The sequence below is a fragment of the Hemiscyllium ocellatum genome, chromosome 12 (genome assembly GCF_020745735.1).
Source record: "Hemiscyllium ocellatum isolate sHemOce1 chromosome 12, sHemOce1.pat.X.cur, whole genome shotgun sequence".
Classification (NCBI taxonomy): Eukaryota; Metazoa; Chordata; class Chondrichthyes; order Orectolobiformes; family Hemiscylliidae; genus Hemiscyllium; species Hemiscyllium ocellatum.
Genome location: NC_083412.1, coordinates 64905051 through 64929411, shown reverse-complemented (window position 1 = coordinate 64929411; position 24361 = coordinate 64905051). Strand labels below are relative to the sequence as shown.

The 24361-nt window shown below is 41.7% G+C and overlaps 1 protein-coding gene across 1 annotated transcript in view; it reads right to left on the bottom strand.

The window, feature by feature from the left end:
- LOC132820804 (cell surface A33 antigen-like) overlaps nt 1-24361 on the bottom strand; it is a 39910-nt gene that overhangs the window by 3754 nt on the left and 11795 nt on the right. The window contains exons 2-6 of the mRNA XM_060833119.1: nt 18901-19067; nt 8754-8958; nt 5674-5838; nt 4288-4404; nt 28-154 (exon numbers count right to left, since the gene is read on the bottom strand). Coding sequence (XP_060689102.1) covers nt 28-154; nt 4288-4404; nt 5674-5838; nt 8754-8958; nt 18901-19067 — 781 coding nt within the window. The remainder of the gene's footprint in view (nt 1-27; nt 155-4287; nt 4405-5673; nt 5839-8753; nt 8959-18900; nt 19068-24361) is intronic.

Here is a 24361-nt window from a genome sequence, read left to right as displayed (position 1 = left end):
CCGTTGTCTGTTGTATTCACTACTCACCCCATTTCATAATCTTCAGGTGCTTTTTCATCACGGCAACAGCAACAGTAAATAATGATACCAAGGATTACGATGAAAGCAATTGCACCTCCAATAATTCCACCATAAAAGCCAAGGTTCATTGAAGCTAACAAAGTAGGGGAAGCAAAGCTTTAAATGTGAAGTATCATTTTACATTAAAGGCTTTATACAAAGTTACTTCTCCAAAAAAAATGTGAACACCCCTCCTTGTTACACTTAAGAGTTTTGTAAGATTGATAGGTTTTAGAATGGTCTTCAATTTCAGGTAAAACATAGGATCAAGTATTCCGTACTGAAGTTGCCTTAACAGGTCTGGGATGGTTAAAGATAGAAAGGGAGGCCCTGATTGTGTTACTGTGGTAATAATGTAAGATATTATGGTTAGACACTCTGGGCTTACAGTGGGCAGAGTCAAACTCCCAAAGCCCCAGGGGCATGACTAAGCTGCCAGGTTTTATAGAACTTTAACTGTCCTCCAAGATGAGAGAGAGCTGGTCTCTTCAGCATTGATAGTGACTAAGATACAAAACTCATGATTCGCATTTCCATGGAAAGGATATAAAAGGAAGCACAGGTGTAGTGGTAATGTCATGTAACTTTTGTTTCTATTCATTTGTGGGATGTGAGCATCAATGGCTGGTCAGTATTTATTGCCTGTCCCTCACTGCGCTTGAGAAGGTGGTGGTGGTGAGCTACTTCCTTCAACTGCTACAGTTCATATGCTATACGCACAGACTCGTGATGTTGTTCAGCAGGGAATTCTTGGATATTAACCCAGTGATAGTGAAGGAAAGGTGATATATTTCCAAGGAGAAAGTGAGGACTGCAGATGCTGGAGATCCGAGCTGAAAATGTGTTGCTAGAAAAGGCAGGAGGTCAGGCAACATCCAGGGAACAGGAGATTCGACGTTTCGGGCACAAGCCCTTCTTCAGGAATGAGGAAAGTATGTCCAGCAGGTTAAGATAAAAGGTAGGGAGGAGGGACTTGGAGGAGGGGCGTTGGAGATGCGATAGGTGGAAAGAGGTTAAGGTGAGGGTGATAGGCCGGAGTGGGGTGGGGGCGGAGAGGTCAGGAAGATGATTGCAGGTCAGGAAGGCGGTCCTGAGTTCGAGGGATTTGACTGAGACAAGGTTGGGGGGGGGGGGGGGGGGGGGAAATTAGGAAACTGGAGAAATCGGAGTTCATCCCTTGTGCTTGGAGGGTTCCTAGGCGGAAGATGAGGCGCTCTTCCTCCAACCATCGTGTTGTTATGGTCTGGCGATGGAGGAGTCCAAGGACCTGCATGTCCTTGGTGGAGTGGGAGGGGGAATTGAAGTGTTGAGCCACGGGGTGGTTGGGTTGGTTGGTCCGGGTGTCCCAGAGGTGTTCTCTGAAACGCTCCGCAAGTAGGCGGCCTGTCTCCCCAATATAGAGGAGGCCACATCGGGTGCAATAGATGGTGTGTGTGGATGTGCACGTGATTTTGTCGCAGATATGGAAGGATCCCTTGGGGCCTTGGAGAGAAGTAAGGTCCTCCTTTACTAATTCCGAAAAGACCACTCCCTCCGTGACTCCCTCGTCAGGTCCACACACACCACCCCCCCCGCCACCAGCCCAACCTCCACTCCCGGCACCTTCCCCTGCAACCGCAAGAAGTGCAAAACTTGCACCCACACCTCCTCCCTTACTTCTCTCCAAGGCCCCAAGGGATCCTTCCATGTCCGCCACAGATTCACCTGCACCTCCACACACACCATCTATTGCATCCGCTGCACCCGAACTCAGATCCCTGCAAATCCCTCGAACTCAGGACCGCCTTCCTGACCTGCAATCTTCTTCCTGACCTCTCCGCCCCCACCCTACTCCAGCCTATCACCCTCACCTTAACCTCTTTCCACCTAGCACATCTCCAACGCCCCTCCTCCAAGTCCCTCCTCCCTACCTTTTATCTTAGCCTGCTCGATACACTTTCCTCATTCCTGAAGGGCTTATGCCCGAAACGTTGAATCTCCTGTTCCTTGGATGCTGCCTGACCTGCTGCGCTTTTCCAGCAACACATTTTCAGCTCTGATATATTTCCAAGTCAGGGTGATGATCCAGTTTATTTAGTAATTGTTCAACCTAATTGATTTTTTTCAAATGGAAATATAATTTTAAAGGTGAAGGGTATGGTATTTAAAGAGAATTTGAGGAAAAGCTTTTTCTCATCTAGAGGTTAGGGATCCAGAATGCCCTGCCTGGAAGGGAGGTTGAGGCTGGAAAGCTTACAACCTTTAAATAAGTGCTTGGATATGGACTCAAAATGTGTTGCTGGAAAAGTGCAGCAGGTCAGGCAGCATCCAAGGAGCAGGAGAATCGCTGTTTCGGGCATAAGCCCTTCTTCAGGAATGAGGAGTGTGTGCCAAGCAGGTTAAGATAAAAGGTAGGGAGGAGGGACTTGGGGGAGGGGTGTTGGGAATGTGATAAGTGGAAGGAGGTTAAGGTGAAGGTGATAGGCCGGAGAGGTCGGGAAGAAGATTACAGGTCAAGAAGGGGGTGCTGAGTCCGAGGGTTGGGACTGAGATAAGGTGGGGGGGGAAAGAGGGGAGATGAGGAAGCTGGAGAAATCTGCATTCATCCCTTGTGGTTGGAGGGTTCCTAGGCGGAAGATGAGGCGCTCATCCTCCAGGCGTCGTGTTGCCATGGTCTGGCGATGGAGGAGGCCAAGGACCTGCATGTCCTTGGCGGAGTGGGAGGGGGAGTTAAAGTGTTTTAACTGGTCCTCACTCCGAACAACTTCTCTTTCCAATCCTCCCACTTCCTCCAAACCAAAGGAGTAGCCATGGGCACCCGCATGGGCCCCAGCTATGCCTGCCTCTTCATCGGATATGTGCAGAAGAAATGCAACATCTTCCGCAGCTACACCGGCACCACACCCCACCTTTTCCTCCGCTACATCGATGACTGTATCTGCGCTACCTCGTGCTCCCACGAGGAGGTTGAACAGTTCATCCACTTTACTAACACCTTCCACCCCGACCTCAAATTTACCTGGACCGTCTTAGACTCCTCCCTCCCCTTCCTAGACCTCTCCATTTCTATCATCTCGGGCAACCAACTCAACACGGACAATCACTATAAACTGACCGACTCCCACAGCTACCTAGATTACACCTCCTCCCACCCTGCCCGCTGTAAAAACGCCATCCCATATTCCCAATTCCTTCACCTCCACCGCATCTGATCCCAGGAGGACCAATTCCAATACTGAACAAACCAGATGGTCTCCTTCAAAGACTGCAATTTCCCTTCAGACGTGGTTGATGCTCTGCACCGCATCTCCTCCACTTACTGCTCCTCCGCCCTTGAACCCCGTCCCTCTAATCGCCACCAGGATCAAACCCACTGGCCCTCATCTACCACCCCACCAACCTCCAGATACATCGTATCATCCTTCGTCATTGCCGCCACCTCCAAACAGACCCCACCACCAAGGATATATTTCCCTCCCCTCCCCTATCAGCTTTTCAGAAAGACCACTCGCTCCACGACTCCCTTGTCAGGTCCACACACCCCACCGAGGACATGCAGGTCCTTGGCTTCCTCCATCGCCAGACCATGGCAACATGACACCTAGAGGAACAGCGCCTCATCTTCTGCCTAGGAACCCTCCAACCACAAGGGATGAATGTAGATTTCTCCAGCTTCCTCATTTCCCCTCCCCCTACCTTATCTCAGTCCCAACCCTCGGACTCAGCACCGCCTTCTTGACCTGCAATCTTCTTCCCGACCTCTCAGCCCCCACCTCTTCTCCGGCCTATCACCCTCACCTTAACCTCCTTCCACCTATCGCATTCCCAACGCCCCTCCTCCAAGTCTCTCCTCCCTACCTTTTATCTTAGCCTGCTTGGCACATCCTCCTCATTCCTGAAGGGCTTATGCCCGAAACGTCGATTCTCCTGCTCCTTGGATGCTGCCTGACCTGCTGCGCTTTTCCAGCAACACATTTTTCAGTTCTGATCTCCAGCATCTGCAGTCCTCACTTTCTCCTGAGAACTCAAAATGTCAATCTTCAAGGCTGTGGGTCAAGTGCTGGAAAGTGGGTTTTATTAATGCAGACTCAATGGGCCAGAGGGCTTATGTTCTGTATGATTCTAAAACCAATATATGTACAACAAGTAAGTACAATTAATTAGATAATGGAAAGTTCCCAGCAATTGTATAGCAATCAAAAGTAGAGCAAATTAGATTGGCTTATTTTAGCTAAATAAGATACTTACGAGGCATTACTGCTAAGGTTATGTTACAGGAGACTTCTTTGATTTTATTTTTTGAGGTGCATATGAAGAAGCCAGATGTTTCAGCTGAAAGGTTTTTTAGCATTAATTCACCTGGTTCTGAGGGAAAATACAAGAATTAAAGAAATATTAGGAGCACCTATATTGAGCTCCTACTGAATTAAACTATATGTTGCTAAAAATATGTTGCAGTATTTGTTTGTCCCAAAAACTAAATTGATCATATTTGAGTTTTGACATTTTTCAGTTGGATCAACAAATGAAACACTGCTTGTTAACAAGGTTACCATTTTATGCAAGAATTGACAATTCAGGTCTGTCTTTCCAAACCACTGCCTCCCCAAAACAAAATCCATGACTCATTTTAAAAGAAAGGATATATTTTACTGTTGTAATCTTTTAGATTGGCTTTACTAACATCACATTCCAGATCACAATTTAGTACAGTGATTCCTCACACTACCCCAGTTCTCCTGCCAATTACGTCAAATCTAACCCTGGTGATTATCAAACCCTCAGAAACTGGAAATGGCTTTCCTTTATTTACTTCATTTCAAAGCCTTAGGGTCACAATGGAAAGGGCAATAGTAAAAAATAATTGACATACAATAGACAAAGTAGAGTTAACATTTCGAATTTAGTGACCTTCTTCAGTTTGATTTGTTAACTCTGCCTTTTCTCTGTAGATGCTGCTAGACGAGCTCAGTTCCTCCATCAATTTTGATTTTTGTTTCAATTTCCAGCATCCACAAGTTGAAAAATCAATCACCCACAAAACTAGCCATGCTGGGAACTGAATGACCATTGAGAGCTTCTGGTAATTATGATTATTTGCTGGCCTTCCAGGAGACTTTTAAAATGAAAAAAAGTGCCTTTTGGTGCAACAACAACAACAATCATCATTTTTTTTTATATACCTTGAGTGTACATGTTCTCCTAATTGACTAAGATACAGGCTACTGTACATCAGAACATGAACTTGTTCCAATTGGTCTGTATAATCATTTTTCCAAAAGTCAGTTATTAAATCAAGTTACTCAGATGGTGGACGGAAATTAAAAATACTGTGTGTGAAAAATCCATTTAAAACTGTATTAGATGAGACTGTATCAAATTACCAAACACAAATGCATGCAGTCTTTTAAAAAGAGTAAACATACTTTGTAAAAGTACATTCTAAAAAGCTGTCCAATTGTGCTGGCTCAGGAAAGATTGTTCATTTGACAATATGCAAATAAATTTGAGCAGAAACATAGACACTCCTCAAACCAAGCAAAATTTTGAGCACTGTTTTGTGCAGTTTGTGCTTAGATTATTTTTTTTTCTTTAAAAGTTCAAGATTAGGTATAATTTATAGTAAATACTAACCCTGAGAAGACATTTGGGGTAACTGTCTTGGCTGATTCTTTACATTGAAACTCTTCCAAGAATATATTGGTTTTGGAGATCCTTCAGCAGAGTGACAGGTCAGTTTAACAGTTTGTCCATATTCAGTTTTTCCTTCAATTGCACAAACCGGTGGAGATGGAGGGACTGCAAATCAAAGGCAGGACAGATTATTCAGGATTTTTCTTCATTTTATCTGTCAAAAGCTGTTGCCATGAAAAAGATAATTTTTAAAAAATCAAAATATTGTAAATGTGATGTAGTTAAATTTAACTACAAGTTGCATTTTATAACATCTCTGATGATATGTAAAATATCTCAGACCAAACCACAGAAGTGTTAGTCAAACTAAATTCCATAGAGGCAATAAGTGGGGTAATGAAAAGCTTGACTAAGAGTTAAGGAAGTGTCCTTATCAATGAGAGAGAAAGAGACTGAGCAAGTCACATTAATGAGCCCAACATAAAGATATTTAGGGAGGACATTTATATGCTTGTGGGACCGATATCTGATTGTTTGTGCAAACTAGGGAAGCACATAAGGCCAGAGTTGGGTGAGCACGGGAATCTTAGGATTGCTGCAGAAGGTTACAAAGATGGGAAGCATTGAGGCCATGAGGGATTTGTACACTATTTTTTAAGTTATGTATGAACCTAACAAATTAATTTTGATGTCATAGAAACAATGTGATTTTGTTATTTTTGACATTCCAACATGATTGAGATTTTGTATATAATATGCAGGAACGTCCAACAATAAAACTGCATTTATGGTTATCCAGATTATTAAACTTTAAATTTTAAAATATGCAGCATCAGATATTGAAAGGAAATTATATTAGTTTATGGGAGAGGAGCTAAAAATAATGTTGTTCACTAGTATCAGTTTGAATAAAAACAGAACATAAGCAGCAAGGACAACATGGCCCCTAGATCCTGTTCTGCAATTCCATACGATTATGGCCAATCATTAATCTTAACACTCCACTTACCTGTATTCTCCAAACATCCCTTGGTTCTCTGTGGAGACCAAAAATATCTGTCTTTTGCAGCCTTAAATATACTAAGCAACAGGAAAGGAGTTTAACTTAGATAAATGAGAGATACTGCATTTTAGAAAGGCAAATCAGGGCAGGATTTACACACTTAATGGTCAGGTCTTGTGGAGTGTTACTAAACAGAGACCTTGGAGTGCAGGTTCATAGTTCCTTGAAAGTGGAATTGCAGGTAGATAGAATAGTGAAGGCAGCATTTGGTATGCTTTGTTTTATTATTAAAAATCATACAAACCAGGTTATGGTCCAACAGGTTTATTTGGAAGTACTAGCTTTCAGAGCACTGCTCCTTCATTAGGAAGTATAGGTACTTCCAAATAAACCTGTTGGACTATAACGTGATGTTGTGTAATTTTTAAACTTTGTCCACTCCAGTCCAACACCGGCATCCCCACACCATTCCTTTTTTGGTCAGAGCATTGAGTATAGGAGTTGGGAGGTTGTGTTGCGGCTGTGCAGCTCACTGGTGAGGCCACTTTTGGAATATTGTGTGCAATTCAGGTCTCTCTTCTATAGGAAGAATGTTGTGAAACTTGAAAGGATTGGAGGGTTTGAGCAACAAGGAGAGACTGAATAAGCTGGGGCTGTTTTCCCTGGAGTGTCTGAAGCTGAGGGGTGACCTTATAAAGGCTTAGAAAATTCTGAGGGATATGGATAGGTTAAATAAATCCAGGTCTTTCCCTTGGGTGGGGAGTCAAGAACTGGAGGGCATAGATTTAGGGTGAGAGGGGAAAAGATATAAAAGAGATCTAAGGGGCAACTTTGTCACACAGAAGGTGGTGTGTGTATGGAATGAGCTGCCAGAGGAAGTGGTGGAGGCTGGTACAATTATAACATTTAAAAGGTATCTGGATGGGTATATGAATAGGAGGGGTTTGGAGGCTTTTGGGATAATGCTGGCAAATGGGACTAGATTAATTTAGGATATCTGATCAGCATGGATGAGTTGGACTGAAGGGTCTATTTCCATGCTGTACATCTCTGATTCTATCTGCACACTCAGGGTAGAAACCCTTCGAATGAAGGGATTTCTACTCGTCTCCAAAGGTGATTGAGTATCTGTGTCCCACACATCCGGAGGCTACACCCATGTTCTAGATTCTCAAACCAGATGAAACAACTACATAATAATATGTGACCTTTGAATGCAGAAATATTAATTTTAATTATTGTCATTACAATATTTAATATTTTAAATGTTATATACCTTTTACACAACTTGTAAACAGAAAATATTGAAAATATGTATTTGTCAGAATCAAAAACCTGACAATTAGTTACAAAACAAGACGTTCATCTCTCATTCATCTAAACTCCCAAGAGCATATGTGTAACTTGCACAACCTTGCCTGATAAGACAACCCTTTACATCCTAGTGAATGGGAACCTTGAGAATATTCTTGTAACTGCTTCCAATCCAAGAACAGTATACTTTTCATTAAGCAAGTCAACCAAAATTATACAAAGTATTATCAGTGTGTTCCGAACAATCCTTGTATAGTTAAGAAATGTCTGTATGGAATGTTGTAGCTCTCCCAGATCTGTATGGAGAAACTGAGCTGAGATTCGTAACTATAGAATATCCTAATTAATCTTTTTCCTTTCAGTGACTAGAACACTAGTGGGCGGCACGGTGGCACAGTGGTTAGCACTGCTGCCTCACAGCGCTAGAGACCCGGGTTCAATTCCCGTCTCAGGCGACTGACTGTGTGGAGTTTGCACGTTCTCCCAGTGTCTGCGTGGGTTTCTTCTGGGTGCTCCGGTTTCCTCCCACAGTCAAAGATGTGCGGGTCAGGTGAATTGGCCATGCTAAATTGCCCGTAGTGTTAGGTAACGGGTAAATGTAGGGGCATGGGTGGGTTGCGCTTCGGCGGGTCTGTGTGGACTTGTTGGGCCGAAGGGCCTGTTTCCACACTGTAAGTAATCTAATCTACAACAGTGTAGACATAAATGCTAAATACATTACTATTACACAAATAAGCAGAAACAATTTAGTAAGTGTCCTTACCCAGTACAGTCACTTTAAATCTGCCTTTCCCGCTGCCTCCCAAAGGAGATTTAACTTCAACCTCATAGGTTCCACTGTCTGTGGTAAATGCATTCACAATCTTGATTGAGCAATCGTCCTTCTTAGCGTTTCCTGTGAAATTTACTCTCCCCTTATACTTTTCTCCAACTGTATATATTCCACCAAAGTACTGGACTACATCAGCCTACATAAAAAAAAATTAAAATCAATAAACTCCAGTACCATATATATTTACTGCTCAATTAAGCTTCAGGTTTGCAGACGATTGCTTCCTCAAAAACCTTTTTAAGCGATCATTTTTATGAAAATAGACAATCCTAGAATATCACCAAGTAGAACGTTGTGGATGGACAGGCTGCTCAAAATGATAAATTTGTGATGTATTTGATAGAGTGGACAAGGTCTAAAGTATGCTGGGAAATGAAGCTAGCCTTGACTAGTAACTGTCAATCAACATGTTGCAGAATCCAGACAGGCTGCAACTGCCTACCAACAGTTTGTAAACAAATCTGGTAGCTGCAGATCCTACAACATACAAGATTTGGGTTTGAACGGATCAATGGAATGTCGCTTACAGGACAATCAAAAACAGAGGTGTGTACCAGACACTGAGGCGCTTTGCACCCTTATTTGGAAGAGGCTACGTGCACCCCGCACCTCCAGTAATGGACACTTAAGGACCACCTTGCCATCAGCATGCCAACACTTGGTTGGGTCTGATCGATCAGGGTGATTGAACCTGATCGATCCATTGGAAGATACTCAAGACCCTCCTAAAAGGGCACATAGACTTTGGAGCATAAGAATTACTGCAGCACCACCCTCAGTGGTAACTCAAGCATAATCATGGAACAAGAAGACTCCTCGGAAACCATCAGAAGACCAGACGACATCACCACGTTGAACCTGGCCAAGTTCTAAGTGGTAGTATATGATCAAAGTTCAATTAAAGCATAAGGTAGATTTGTAGTGTTTGTTGTTAGTTCATAGTATATTTGTAGTTCTAATATTAATTGTGTCAAATAAATGAAGATTATTGTTTTACTATTATTAAGAATCGACTTGCAGTTCTTTTGCTAGATATAAAATTTCAAACACATTGTGGCAAGCACAACAAACTGGCACCCCAGATGGGACTTCTAAAAATAAAGTGATTTTGTCGCTCTGAGATCGAATCCCGTGGAACCTAATATTCTTTGAGATTTTGCCTGAGCTGGTTGTTAAGAGGACAGCTGTCCCATGCGAAGGCCAGGATTTCAAGTGAATAGAAGGGAAAAGAAGGTCTGAAATTGAACTCCTCTTTAAAAGATAAAGCCAACAGCTGTTTACTCCGAATCCAGCAAACAGCTGTTGCATTGTCTATGCGTGTTTGGGATTGGTAAGGTACAAACACCAAGAGTTGGTAGAGACCTGGTGAAATTAGGATCAGAACATAGCGGTACCCTCAATCTGATCCACCCCCTACACCCAATAGTTTAATTGGAAATGGCAGAAAAAGGCACTGGAGTAGAGGATTGTCCTGTATGGGAAACAAAACTGAAACAGTATATCAATTAAAAAAAAGGCTCATATGGGCAGAATTTTGTTGCAACGATGAAACAGGATCAGGATCCCTAGGTCAGAAGTATTGGGATGATTTTAGGAGAACTCAAGGGAAGCGGGCTTAGAAACTTGAAAAGGTCACAGCGATAACGTGCTGTTGAGAGCAGTTACTAGGAACACAGCAGGAGGTAAAAACCATGTGTAAGGAATTAGAAGACACAAAAAGGGAGATAACAGGGTTAAAGTTGAAAAACACAGCTTAAGTTCAGAGCAATCAGGCAAAGTTGCTCCAGATGGGATAATTCTAGTCCCAACGTGAATGAGCAAATCAGGTTACTCAGCACGCTGCATGAGAGAGAGAAGCCGCTGCGAAGGAAGTAAGGCAATTGAAAAAAATGTACAGGTTTGCAGGTGGCAGACAGAGTACAGCACCAGGTATACAGAGAAAAAAAAAGACAGGCAGCTATAGACGACACCAAGTGTCCTCAGGAGATCTACAAATTAAAAGTGTAGCTCTCAATTTGAAATGGAATTATATGCACAAATGGAGAGGTCAGGGAGGAAGGAGAAGAACAAGGGATAGACTGGGATTAGCTCAGTGTTCAAGACTGTTCAGGTATTAAACAAGGATAACAACAACAACAAAAAAAACCCTTGATCTCTCTCCAAGACAACCACAGAACACAATTAAGATATACCTCATTGGGACTGTAATCATCATTAGGAACAACACCAATGAAAGACCAAACACACCAGGATATAGGTCTGGAGACCTCACTTAAATTTATGGTCTCCCCGAGTAAATATGTGACTGGACCTAGCGAAGAGTCAGCCGGTCAGGCAGCATCCGAGGAGCAGGAGAATCAAAGTTATTAGGAATGCTTAATTAGGAATGAGGCTTGTGGGCCCGGGGGGGCGAGAGATAAATGGGAGGGTACTGGGGCTGGGAGGAAGGTAGCTGGAAAAGTGATAGGTAGATGAAGATGGGGTAGAAGTGATAGGTCAGAGAGGAGGGTAGAGCAGATAGGTGGGAAGGAAGATGGACAGGTAGGACCGGTCAAGAGGGCGGTGCTGAGTTGGAAGCTTGGGACTGGGATATGGTGGGGGAGAGTAGGGGAAAATGGGGAAACTGGTGAAATCCTTATTGAATCTTACTTACCATTGGGTATAAAAAATGTTCTGTAATGTTTGGTCAAATTTTATTTATTATGAATTTTTCTTTTGTGATTTGATAATGTTTTTTGATTTTTCAATTTCTCATTATGAATTTTTTTTGGTATTTGGCTATTTCTCCAATGTATAAAATATTCCTCGGTTTTATAATGTTTGTTAAGTTTTCAAGTTTCATTATGAAAATTTTTATTATGAATTTTTACTTGTGGTTTGATAACATTTGTTTCAGTTTTTTTTGTATTTATTGATAATTTGTTTTGTTACTCGTGTAATTTATAACATTCTTTTTCATTTTTCATTATAAATTTGTTTTGTATTTGCTTATTTCTCCTTATTTAGTCTACTCGGTTTGCTCGATTTTCATATGCTGCCTACGACAGTGTAGTGGTTTCAGTGTACATCATGCTGCCTACGACAGTGTAGTGGTTTCAGTGTACATCATGCTTTGCTTGAGCTTGATGACCGCACAAGAGATTGGTCTTTTATTATGCGATCCATCACACTTTGCGTTCAGGATCAAGAGGAGGGACTGTGACCAATCAGGCTGCTCAAAATGATAACTTTATGATGAATTTGATAAAGTGAACAAGGTCTGAAATATGCTGGGAAATGAAGCTAGCCTTGACTAAAGTGACTGTTTCAATCAGCATGCTGCAGAATACAAACAGGCTGCAATTGCCCACCGACAGTTTGTAAACAAATCCGGTAGCTGCAGACTCTACAATACACACCCAGATTTGGGTTTGAATGAGTCAATGGAATGTCAATCACAGGATAATCAAAAACACGGAGATTGTACCAGACACGGAGGTACATTGCACCCTTATTTGGAGGAGGCTATGTGCACCCTGCCCCTCCAGTAAGGTCCACTCTGCCATCAGTGTGCTAACACTTGGTTGGGTCAGATCAAAGTGATCAAATCTGAATGATCCATTGGAAGATACTCAAGACCCTCCCAAAAGGGCACATAGATTTTGGAGTATAAGAATCGCTGTCGGGGTTTCTGTGCTGTACATCTCTATGACTCTATGACCACCATCAGGAGTGGTAACTCGACAATAATCATCAAACGAAAAGACACCTCTGAAACCATTGGAAGACCAGATGACATCACCACATGAAGCCCGGCCAAGTTCTAGTATGGTATATGACCAAAGTTAAATTAAAGCAGAAGATAGATTGTAATGTTTGTTGTTAGTTCATAGAATAGAATCATAGAATTCCTCCAGTGTGAAAACAAGCCATTTGGCCCATTGACACTCTAAAGAGTAACCCAACCAGACCCATTCCCTTATCCTATTACTCCTGACTAATACACCTAACGTACACATCCCTGAACACTATGGGCAATTTAGCATTGCCAATTCACCTAAACTGCACATCTTTGGACCGTGGGAGGAAATGGGAGCACCCGGAGGAAACCCATGCAGACATGGAGAGAATGTGCAAACTCCACACAGACAGTTACTCTAATATTAATTGTGTTAAATATTATTGTTTTACTATTATTAAGAATCAATTCACAGTTCTTTTGATAGTTATAAGAGTTCAAACACACCTGGCAGGAGCAACAATGTATTGCAGATATATTCCCAGTGTATTGAATTAGGCCTCCTGTTGTTCTCTTACTCCCTTCTAACTATTATTTCTCAACTACCAATCGTATGTTCTGACTGAAACAAAAATAGTTATGAAAAAGGATAGACCTGATATAAACTTAAATTGGAGCAAGGCCAATTTTGACAGTATTGGGCAAGGACTTTCAAAATTTGATTGAGATGCTTTTGACAGATAAAGGGATGGTTGGAAATGGGAGGCCTTTAAAAAGGAGATAACAAGAGTATAGAGAGAGTATGTTCCTATTAGCGTGAAGGTCAAGGCTGCTGGTGAAGGGAATGCTGGATGACTAGAGAAATTGTGGTTCTGGTCAAGTAAAAGAAGAAGGCTCTTGTCAGGTATAGACAGCTGTGAATTCCTAGAAGAGTATAGTATAAGGGCAGTAGGAGCATACTTGAGGGAAATCAGGAGGGCAAAAAATGGGCAAGAGATATCTTTGGCAAGCAGTTTAAGGAGAATCAAAAGATTCTGCAAATACATTAAGGGAAAGAGAGAATAAGGGCCCCTTAATGATTAACCAGGCCCTCTAGGAACCACAGAAGATGGATGACTTGCTAAACAAGTAATTTGCATCAGTGTTTACTCTGGAGAAGGATATGGAAGCTGGAGAACTTGGGGGAATAAATAAGGATATCTTGAAAAATGTGTCTACATTACAGAAGAGGAGATGCTGAATATCTTAAATACAAAAAAAAGTGGATAAATCCCCAGGACCTGATCAGGTGTATCCCAGAACTTTACAGGAAGCTAGGGAAGAGACTGCTGGGTCCCTTGCTGAGATATTTGTATCATCAATAGCCACCCCAGGTGAGGCACTAGATGTCTGGAAATTGGCTAATGTGCAACCATTATTTCAGAAAGGTGTCAAGGGAATGCCTATAGACCGGTAAGCCTGTTATCAGCGGTGGGTCAGTTGTTGGAGGAGATTCTGAGGGACAGGATTTACAAGCATTTGGAAAGGCAAAGACTGATTAGGGAGAGTCAGCATGGCTTTCTGCATGCGAAATCATGTCTCACTAACTTGATTGAGTTGTTTGAAGAAGTGACAAAGAAGCCTGATGAAAGCAGAGCGGTAGACATCTACATGGACTTCAGCAAGGCATTCGACAAGATTCCGCATAGTAGGCTGGTTAGTAAGATTAGATCACGTGGAATCCAGGAGGAGCGAGCCAATTGGATAAAAAATTAGTTTGGTAGGAGACAGAGTATTGTGGTGGAGGGTTGTTTTTCGGACTGGAGGCCTGTGACCAGCAATGTGTTGCAAGGATTGTGCTGTATCCACTGTTTTTTTGTCATTTGTATAAGTGATTTAGATGTGAATAGAGGAGGTATGGTTAGAAAGTTTGCAGATGACATTAAAGTTAGTGCTGTACTGAATAGAGAAGGAGGTTACCTAAAATTATAAAGGGACCTTGATCAGATGGGCCAATGGTGAAAATGTGTTGCTGGAAAAGCGCAGCAGGTCAGGCAGCATCCAAGGAACAGGAGATTCGACGTTTCGGGCATAAGCCCTTGTTCGGATGGGCCAATGGGCCAAGGAGCGGCATATGGAGTTTAATTTAGATAAGTGTGAGGTGTTGCATTTTGGTAAGGCAAATCATGGCAGGACTTACACAGTTAATGGTCGGGCTGTGGGAAATGTTGCTAAACAAAGGGACCAAGGGGTGCAGGTAGACAAAGAAATGAAGGTGGTGTTTGGCACTCTTGCCTTAATTGGTATGGGAGTTGGGAGGTCATGTTGCAGCTGTTGGTTAGGCCACTTTCAGAATACTGCATTCAATTCTAGTCTCCTGGCTCTAGGAAAGAGGTTATTAAACTTGAACGGTTCAGAAAAGATTTACAAGGATGTTGTTGGGATTGAAGGGCTTGAGTTATAGTGAGAGGCTGAGTACACTGGGGTTATTTTTCCTGGAGTGCGAAGGCTGAGGGGTGTCCTTACAAATGTTTTTAATATCATGAGGGGCATGGATAGAGTGACTAACCATGGTCTTTTTCCAGGGTTGGGGAGTCCAAAACTGGAGGGCATAGATTTAAGGTGTGAAGGGAAAGATTTAAAAAGGGGGAAGAGACTGGGGCTATTTTCCCTGGAGTGTTGGAGGCTAAAGGGTGACCTTCTAGAGGTTTATAACATGAGAGGAATGGATAGGGTAAATAGACAAGGTCTTTTCCCATGGTGGGGGAGTTAAGAGGAGAGGGAAAGATTTAAAAGGACCTAAGGGTCAACTTTTGCACACAGAAGGTGGTGTGTGTATGGAATGAGCTACCAGACGAAGTGATGGAGGCTGGTACAATTATAAAATTTAAAAAGGTAACTGTTCTTGTATATGAATAGGAAGGATTTAGAGGGATATTGGCCAAATGCTGACAAATGGGTCTAGATTAGTTTCTGATAGCTGGTTAGCATGGACGAGTTAGACCGAAGAAGTGTCTGTTTCCATGCCGTACATGTCTATGCCTGAGTCCTGAGGAGCAACTTTTCCACGCAGACGATGGTGCATGTATGGAATACACTGCCAGAGGAATTGGTGGAGGCTGGTAAAATTACAACTTTTAAAAGGCATCTGGACAGGTATATGAATAAGAATGGTTGAGGGATGCTGGCAAATGGGACTAGATCAGTTTAGGATATCTAGTGGAGTTGGATCAAAGGGTCTTTTTCCTTGCTGTATAACTCTATGACTATTTTATTATTAAGAAATTTAAAAGAAGAAAATCTTTGATACATAACAGAAGGAACATATACAAGAAACAATTCAAAAACTCAACAAAATAAAAGGGGAAACCACTACTATTATTGTATAGAGGAGAATGCTAATTGGCTGACAAGTGGACTCTGATTAGTAGAGGTATTGCCATGGAAAATGCAGTTGTTAAGGATGGTTGCGTATGAACAGCCAGGTTTTGGTTAGATCTCAAACCATGCAGGTTGACTCTTAATTTTTCAGGGCAATGTCCTAACCAATGACTCAATGCATGACTGTCACCTTTTTTGTGGAGTTGAAATAGGTGTGGTGCATGTACATATTCTGTTTGCAAAGAACAGCACTCTATGTATTCATATATACAGCTTCCAGTACAATCATGTTTACATAGAGGGGTCAGAGACAAGAAGTGTACAAATACCAGTGATGGGTAACTTCATCCTGATCTTTTAGGTAGAAATAAGATGTATCCAAAGTGTTCATATATGGGTTTAAATTATTTAACTTGGGGCACAGATCAAACAAAGGTTGAAAGATGGTAAATCAGGGAAATTCTTAGTGTTGATATAATTTTAAAATCAAAGGACCAGCTTGAAATCTCTATCTAGAACATCACCAGTTATGCCATATACCATGTGAACAGATTACAGGAAGACAGTCTTGGATCTGTGGATATTAAGTCTCATATGGAATGGAAGTGAGAGCAGGAGTGTGAAACAGAGAAAGTTGTTAAGATTTCATTTGAAAAGCTATAAGAAGGCAATGTTGCACTTGCCAACAACCAAAAGAGTGAAGAGAGAGATTATTGGAAAAGAGTTGTTCCTGATTTGGAGTAACTAGGTTTAGAATGAAAAGGCTAAAAGCAATTAAAATTGTCAGATCTGCCTGATACAAAAAAGAAATTAGCAATGGAATTGTCACAGAGAAATCAAGCTCAGGGAATCTAAGTGCCAGATTAGAAAATGGAGGAGAATCAAACTGAATTCCTGAGAGGTATGGCAGGCCTTGGTTTGGTTCCAGGAGATCTGCAAGAACCTTTGAGATCCTGGAAAGTACAGAGAAAATTTTGGATAGAATTAAGAATAGAACAGGAAGTGGTCTGTTAAGGTTTTAGGGTCTGAATAATAAGGGTTTACAAAACATAAAGAGTTAGGTCAGTACGACTTGCTGTTACTTTATTTTTTAAAACAGTAGAGGTTACTCGGTAATTTACAACATTTGTGGGATGTTCTTTCAGTTAATAACAGGAGTTTAACTTGATTTTCTTTTAGAAGTTAGAACTCTTCCTGGAAATATATGAGATGAAATGGAATGCTTTAAATGAGCAATGCCAGCAAGATTTCTTGGAATGAGCCTATGGTGAAAACTTAAGGCAACAATGACTTAAACAGCTATTGCAGGGCATGGCAAGCAGTATTGCAAGGTATGAGATCTTCTCAGTAAGATCAAAAGTCTCAGATACCATCTGTCAAGATTAACACAGTATTATATCATACTGATTCTCTGGCATTTCCAGATAGCTCAGTGCTGAAAATTTAAACATAGTTGTCTTCCTCCCATTTGCTTTTCTCATCTGCCATCCTAATGAAGGACTCTGCATCGGTTCCTAAGGATACTGATCATAGTAGGCAGCACAGTGGTTAGCACTGCTGCCTCACAGCACCAGAGACCTGGGTTCAATTCCTGCCTCAGGCGACTGACTGTGTGGAGTTTGCACATTCTCCCCGTGTCTGCATGGGTTTGCTCCGGTTTCCTCCCACAATCCAAAAATGTGCAGGTTAGGTGAATTGGCCAAGCTAAATTGCCCATAGTGTTAGGTGAAGGGGTAAATGTCAGGGAATGGGTCTGGGTGTGTTGCGCTTCGGCAGGTCAGTGTGGACTTTTTTTTTAAAAAAGATTAGATTACTTAGTGTGGAAACAGGTCCTTCGGCCCAACAAGTCCACACCGACCCGCCGAAGCGCAACCCACCCATACCCCTATATTTACCCCTTACCTAACACTATGGGCAATTTAGCGTAGCCAATTCACCTGACCTGCACATCTTTGGACTGTGGGAGGAAACCGAAGCACCCGGAGGAAACACAGGCAGACACGGGGAGAATGTGCAAACTCCACACAGTCTGTCGCCTGAGTCGGGAATTGAACCCGGGTCTCAGGCGCTGTGAGGCAGCAGTGCTAACCACTGTGCCACCGTGCCGCTGACTTGTTGGGCCAAAGAGCCTGTTTCCACACTGTAAGTAATGTAATCTAATCTAATCATTTACACTTGTGCCCTTCATTGACTAGATTATTTCCATAACCAGCTACTGCCTTGCGTGTGGTTAGCTGTGCTCAAAAGCTTAGGAGACTGCTCTCAGTATCAATTCTAGTCTCAATTTCCTGGGAGATGGTGAGCACTTAACACTGTCTACTATCCAAGCACTGAACAGTGTTCCTATCGCACTGACGACCAAATCTGGCACATTATGAACCAATTGAAATGCCACTTTGTTGAGCCTAAATGATGAGATAGAGTCATAGTCATAGAGATGTACAGCATGGAATCAGACCCTTCGGTTCAACTCATCCATGCCGACCAGATATCCCAACCTAATCTAGTCCTACTTACCAGCATCCAGCCCATATCCCTCCAAACCCTTCCTATTCATATAACCATCTGGATGCCTTTTAAATGTTGCAATTGTACTAGCCTCCACTATTTCCTTATTAATGCTAATTCAATTCACTTGTTGTAATTCTTTTGTTCAGTATCGTAAAAATGTCAGAATTAATTATGATGGCAATAATTTAATTACAAAAGCATTAATTGCTAATTTCAAAAGCAGCAACTTATATTTATAAAATGGTTTTATTGTATAAAAACATTTGTTTTATAAAAGTCCCAAAGATAAGTCAATACAAACCACATGAGGGAGGTAATCAGTCAGATGACCCAAAATTTGGCAAAAATGCTAGGCTTTAAGGAGTGTTTTAAATGCAGAAAGTGGAGTAGAAAGGCAGAGAGGCAATTCCAGAACTTAGAGGCCTGGCACGAAGGCATAGCTAGCAATGATACAGTAATTAAATGTTGGGATACTCAAGCTATACTTACCGGTCCTTCATTTGGAATATCTGAGAGTTTATGCCATTCGATGATACGAGTATTCATATCTGAATCGGTCAGACTGTATTGACAACTGATAACAAATTCAGCACCTCTGCCAATCTCTAAATCTTTGGGGTTGATAACAACGTTGGCTGAATCTGTGGCTGTTAGCACTGTAAATTTAATGAAATTTAAATCACAAATTTTATTAGGTCCAAGTTAATCTGTACCACATCATGTACTAATTTCTACAATTAGATTTGTAAAAACCTGGCTCAGATATAATACAAATACTTCCCTCAATTAAGATTCTCAAGACACAAGATAAATGAATATCTTATCAAGGTGAAGGAGGGACATGATCCCTATAAGGAAATAGTCCCTTTTAAAAAGCCAATAAATCCCAGCCCAGTTATTAAAAACAAAAGGGAAGGTTTAAAGGACAGAGTGGAAGCTGAGGTAAAGGTGTTGGCAGTTGAAAAGCTGAAAGATGAATTGGAGGAGTTTATTTTGTGTAATGTGCATTAATAAGAGATATTTGGAAATTAGATTAAATCACAGACAACGTTGTGAAGCAAAATGACAGGGTCCTTTTAAATTTGATGTGGGGCTGTAAAACAATTATGCACAAGATCATAAGAAATAGGCTGAATAATAGCCTCTGCTCCTATCTTATATATTCTGCCATTCAATAAAAATTATGACTGATCTGTTTATTACCTTACCTCCACTCTCCTAACCTTCCTCCACATCTCTCAACTCTGGGGTCAATCAAATATCTGTTTACCCCAGCCTTGAACAAATTCAACTGTTGCTTTGATGTTTGCGGTAAGATCTATATAACTAATATTTTGTAGCTGGTTTTGTTTACATTCTTGTGTAATTAACTTGTCTATTATTAAATAAATATTTACAGCCTCACAAGAGCATGTTACAATGCTTAATTACCATTTAACTAAAATACAACTATCAAACCAGATTTCATTCCAGGATCTGACTTACCAAGTATCACTAACTGGGATCATAATAGAGAGAGGACTTTAAAATTTGATTACTACTTTCATGTATTGCTCTCAAAAAGATAATGGTGAGCCACCACCACATTTCCATCTGATATTTTTTTAATGGAAGGAAGGTCATTGATGAAGCAGTTGAAAATGCTTTGCCAGGGACATTACCCTGGGGAACTTCTGTAGCAGTATCCTGGCGTGGTAATTCCTGACCTCCAATAATGTCCAACATCTTCCAAGGATGATTCCAACCCATGCAGAGCTATCCCCCTCATTCCTAAAGACTGTTTGATAACATTGTTGATTATACCTTCCATCACTTTACTGATGATCAAGAGTAGACAGATGGAATGGTAATTCGCCAGGTTGGATTTGCCCTGTTTAAGTGTACAGAACATACCTGGACAACTTTTCACATTGTTGGGTGATGCCAGTGCTGTGGCTGTACAGAAAGAGCTTGGCTAGGACTGCAGCAAGCTCTGAAGCATAAGTCTGCAGTACATTTTTTTACAAAATTATAAAATTACTACCAAAAAGTATATCAATCCTATAATATAACAACAATAACAATAAACAAACTACTACTCTACTCCACAAACAGTTTAAAAGAAAAAAAGATTTTTTTTAAAAATCTACCCCTACTACAATTCAATAAATAATTAAACAAAAAAACTAAATTAAATCGGATTGAACAAGGCAAATTAAATTAAAGTTACAACACTCTGTGTAACCCCATCAAAGCTCACCATCACTAGGAGCATCAGTTGGCATATCTATATTTATTTGCGATTCTTATTCTCAGGGGCCCCTGGCCCATCAGACACAGCCCTCACATCTACTCAAAGGCTCTGACCAATACAACCGATAAGCTTGCATCTATATGGTTCAATAAGGGCCGCTACATCCCATAAAAAAGTTTTGTTTTCTGGTGTACCACATTTTTCTGGCAGTGCAGGGGGATGTGCTCTGTAACTAACCTATGCCACCCAGAGATCCTGCGGGATTGTCTGACAACTAGCTCATCAGGATGTTCTTCCTCGGACAATATGAAAGAATATTAAACAGTTTCTTCCCATGTGCATCCAAAGACGGGTGACTCGGCAGACCTAAGAGGAGGGATCTACCTTGACCTCGGTTCCCAAGACCCCTTCCAAAACACTCGCTATAGCACCCCAATACCTACGAAGCTTGTGGCATGACCATAAGCAGTGAGTAAGAGTACCAATGTCTGGTTTACATTTCGGGCACACTGGGGACATTTCTGCCTTAAATTTCACAAGCCACTCCGGTGCCAAATAAACCTTGTGCAGTACCTTCAGTTGCATAGCCTGCGTCCTATTGCAAATCAAAATCTTCCTTACATTCTTCCAAGTATCCTCCCGAGCCTCTGACAAGATTTCAACCCCCAATTCCTGAGTCTAGATCCCACACAGCCTCTCAATGTCCTTTGAGACATTACGTCCTAGTAAATGGTAGAGGGTACTGATCGAGAGAATACGTGTGGACCGAACTCCATAACAGACTTATCGGGACTAACCATTAATGTAGAGTCTTCAGTACTTTTGCTGGAATGTTGTCAGGACCCACAACCTTTGCAGTATCCAGTGTCTTCAGTCAAGTGAATCAAACTCTGAAAACTAACATTTGTGATACTGGGGACTTGGAAGAAGCTGAGATGGATCATCCACTCAGCACTTCTGGCTGAAGATTTTTCAGTTGCAATTTCAACTGCTTTATCTTTTGCACAAATGTGTTGGGCTCCAAGTTCATTCAGGGTAGGAATATTTGTGGACACCTCTCCTCCAGTGAGTTGGTCAACTGTCCACTACCATCCACGACTAAATGTGGCCACCGCTTCAGAATTTAGATTTGATGTTTGTGGAATCACTTAGCTCTGACAAATCAGTTGCTGGTTATGCTGTTTAACATACAAATAGGCCTTTGTTATAGCTTCACCAGGTCGACCCATCAGCTTTAGGTATGCCTGGTGCTGCTCCTCACATACCCTTCTACTCTCTCCATTCAAGCTGGGGGTAACCCTGGTTCATTGTATGGTGGAGTGGTGGATGCGCTGGGCAATGAGGTTGCAGATTGTGTTGGTGTACAAATCTACTGCCGTTTATAGATTTCTTATAGATTTGCAATCTTGAGTTGCTCAATCTATCCGAAGTTCATCCCATTTTGCACGATGATAGGCCATACGAAATGATAGACAGTTTTCTGAATGTGAAGGCAAAACTTTCTGTCCACAATTACTCAGTCAGTGTCAGTCAGATGTATCTGCAGCAGACTAATTGGTGAGTATAAGACAAACTATGTTTTCTCTGTGTGGTTCTCTCAGCACCTGTCTCAGACCCAGTTTAGCTTCAACGTCATTCAGACATTGACCAGTGTGGTCAGCAATGGTAGACATTAAAGACTTGCACCCAGAGTACATTCCACACCCCTGCCAGCCTCAACGCTTCCTCCAAGCAGTGTTCAACAGGACAGATGCATCAGCTGAGGGGGCAAAGGGCAGCTTCCTTGCCCATGTTTGATTGCATGAGATTTCAAGGAGTCTTGAGACAATGTTGAGTATTACCTGGGCAACTCTATCCTGACTACACACCACTGTGTCAAATCACTTTTGCTGGGACGGTAATGATGTTGTCTGTGATGGTGTGTGTAAGGTATAATTTCATATGACTATGTCAGGTCATTCCTTGACTCTGCTGTGAGACAGCTCTCCTAATTCTACACTTACCCCCAGATGCTGGAAAGGGTTTTGCAGAGTTGACAGAGGCTAGGTTTGCTGTTGTTGTTTCTGGTCCTTTAGTTGATGCAGATGGCACATCAGTTTCATCCCTTTTATGAGTGTAAGGCTAGAGGCTTGATCAGGCAATGAAGAAACTCTGCTGCATACATGCTAATCTGCTGCTTACCTTTTTATGTACCATCATACTTCCTGCTGTTTTCCACTTTCCTAGTGACCACTCTATTTACCCTTTTTGCTAGAACACGGATTCCAGATTGGTTCAGGTGGAGACTGTCCCATCGGTACAGCTGTCTCCTGTACCATAACTAATGCCAATGCCCCATGAAATGGAACACCTCTTTCCCACATTCACTCCCTTGGCCACGTGTTTTCTTCCCTAATTTTCTTATCATAAGCCAATTTGCACGTGACTCAGATAATAATCCGGAGATTATAACCCTAGAGGTCCTGTTGCTTAATTTTGTTCTTAGTGCTTTGATAATCTCCAAACAGGTCCTCTTTTCTAGCCTTGCCTATGTTGGACAACAACTGCATCCTCCCCCTCCAATACCCTTTCAAAACATCATGACGTATTACCATTCTCCACCATTTCCCAGTAACCGACGCATTATTTCTCTTTACTGAGATAATCTAATACCCACTGGAAGCCTTGATTGAATCTGTCCTCACCACACATCCAGGCAGTGCATTCCAGACCCAAATCATATACTGAGTGAAAACGAATATCTTCGGCAAGCTATTTTAAATCTGTGCTGTCTCATTCTTGATCCTTTCGTACATGGGAACAATGTCTTCCTGTTTACTCCAACCAGATCTCTCATGATTTTCAAAACTTCAATCAAATTGCCTCTTAGTCTTCTCTCCAAGGAAGACAGTCCCAACTTCTCCAATTTATCCTTATAATTCAAGTTCCTAATCCCTGCGCATATTCTCATAAACCCGAGTATGTCTTCTTCACTGCCTCCAATGTTTCCTGGAGTGTGGTGCCCCATAGTTGCACACAATATCCCATGAGTCTAACTACTGCCTTATACAGGTTCAGCACAACATCCCTGCTCTTGTACTCTATACCACGATTAACAAAGATTCTGTATGATTAATTGCCACACTCTCCAGTTGTCCTGCCTTTTAAAGACTGCTGAAAATGTGTTGCTGGAAAAGCGCAGCAGGTCAGGCAGCATCCAAGGAACAGGAAATTCGACGTTTCGGGCATAAGCCCTTCATCAGGCTTATGCCCGAAACGTCGAATTTCCTGTTCCTTGGATGCTGCCTGACCTGCTGCGCTTTTCCAGCAACACATTTTCAGCTCTGATCTCCAGCATCTGCAGACCTCACTTTCTCCTTTTAAAAGACTGCTGCCCATATACACCCATGCACACCCTTTATGGTATACTTTACTTGACACTTTCGCCCCATATTCTTTGTAACAAAAGTATCACCATGTACTTCTCTGCATTGAATATCATCTGCCACCTATCCAGCTATTCCAACAACCTTTCAATGTCCTTCTGAAGTTCTACACAGTCCTCTTCAAAGTCCAAGTTTTGTCTCACTCACAAACTTTGAAATTGGCCCTTGCAGATCAAGATGGACATCAATAACAAAATCAGGAAAATCAAAAGTCTCAATACTTAGACCTGCAAAATCCTATGATAAACTTCCAAGAGATTGGGAAAAAAAAAATCAATTATCAATACTCTGT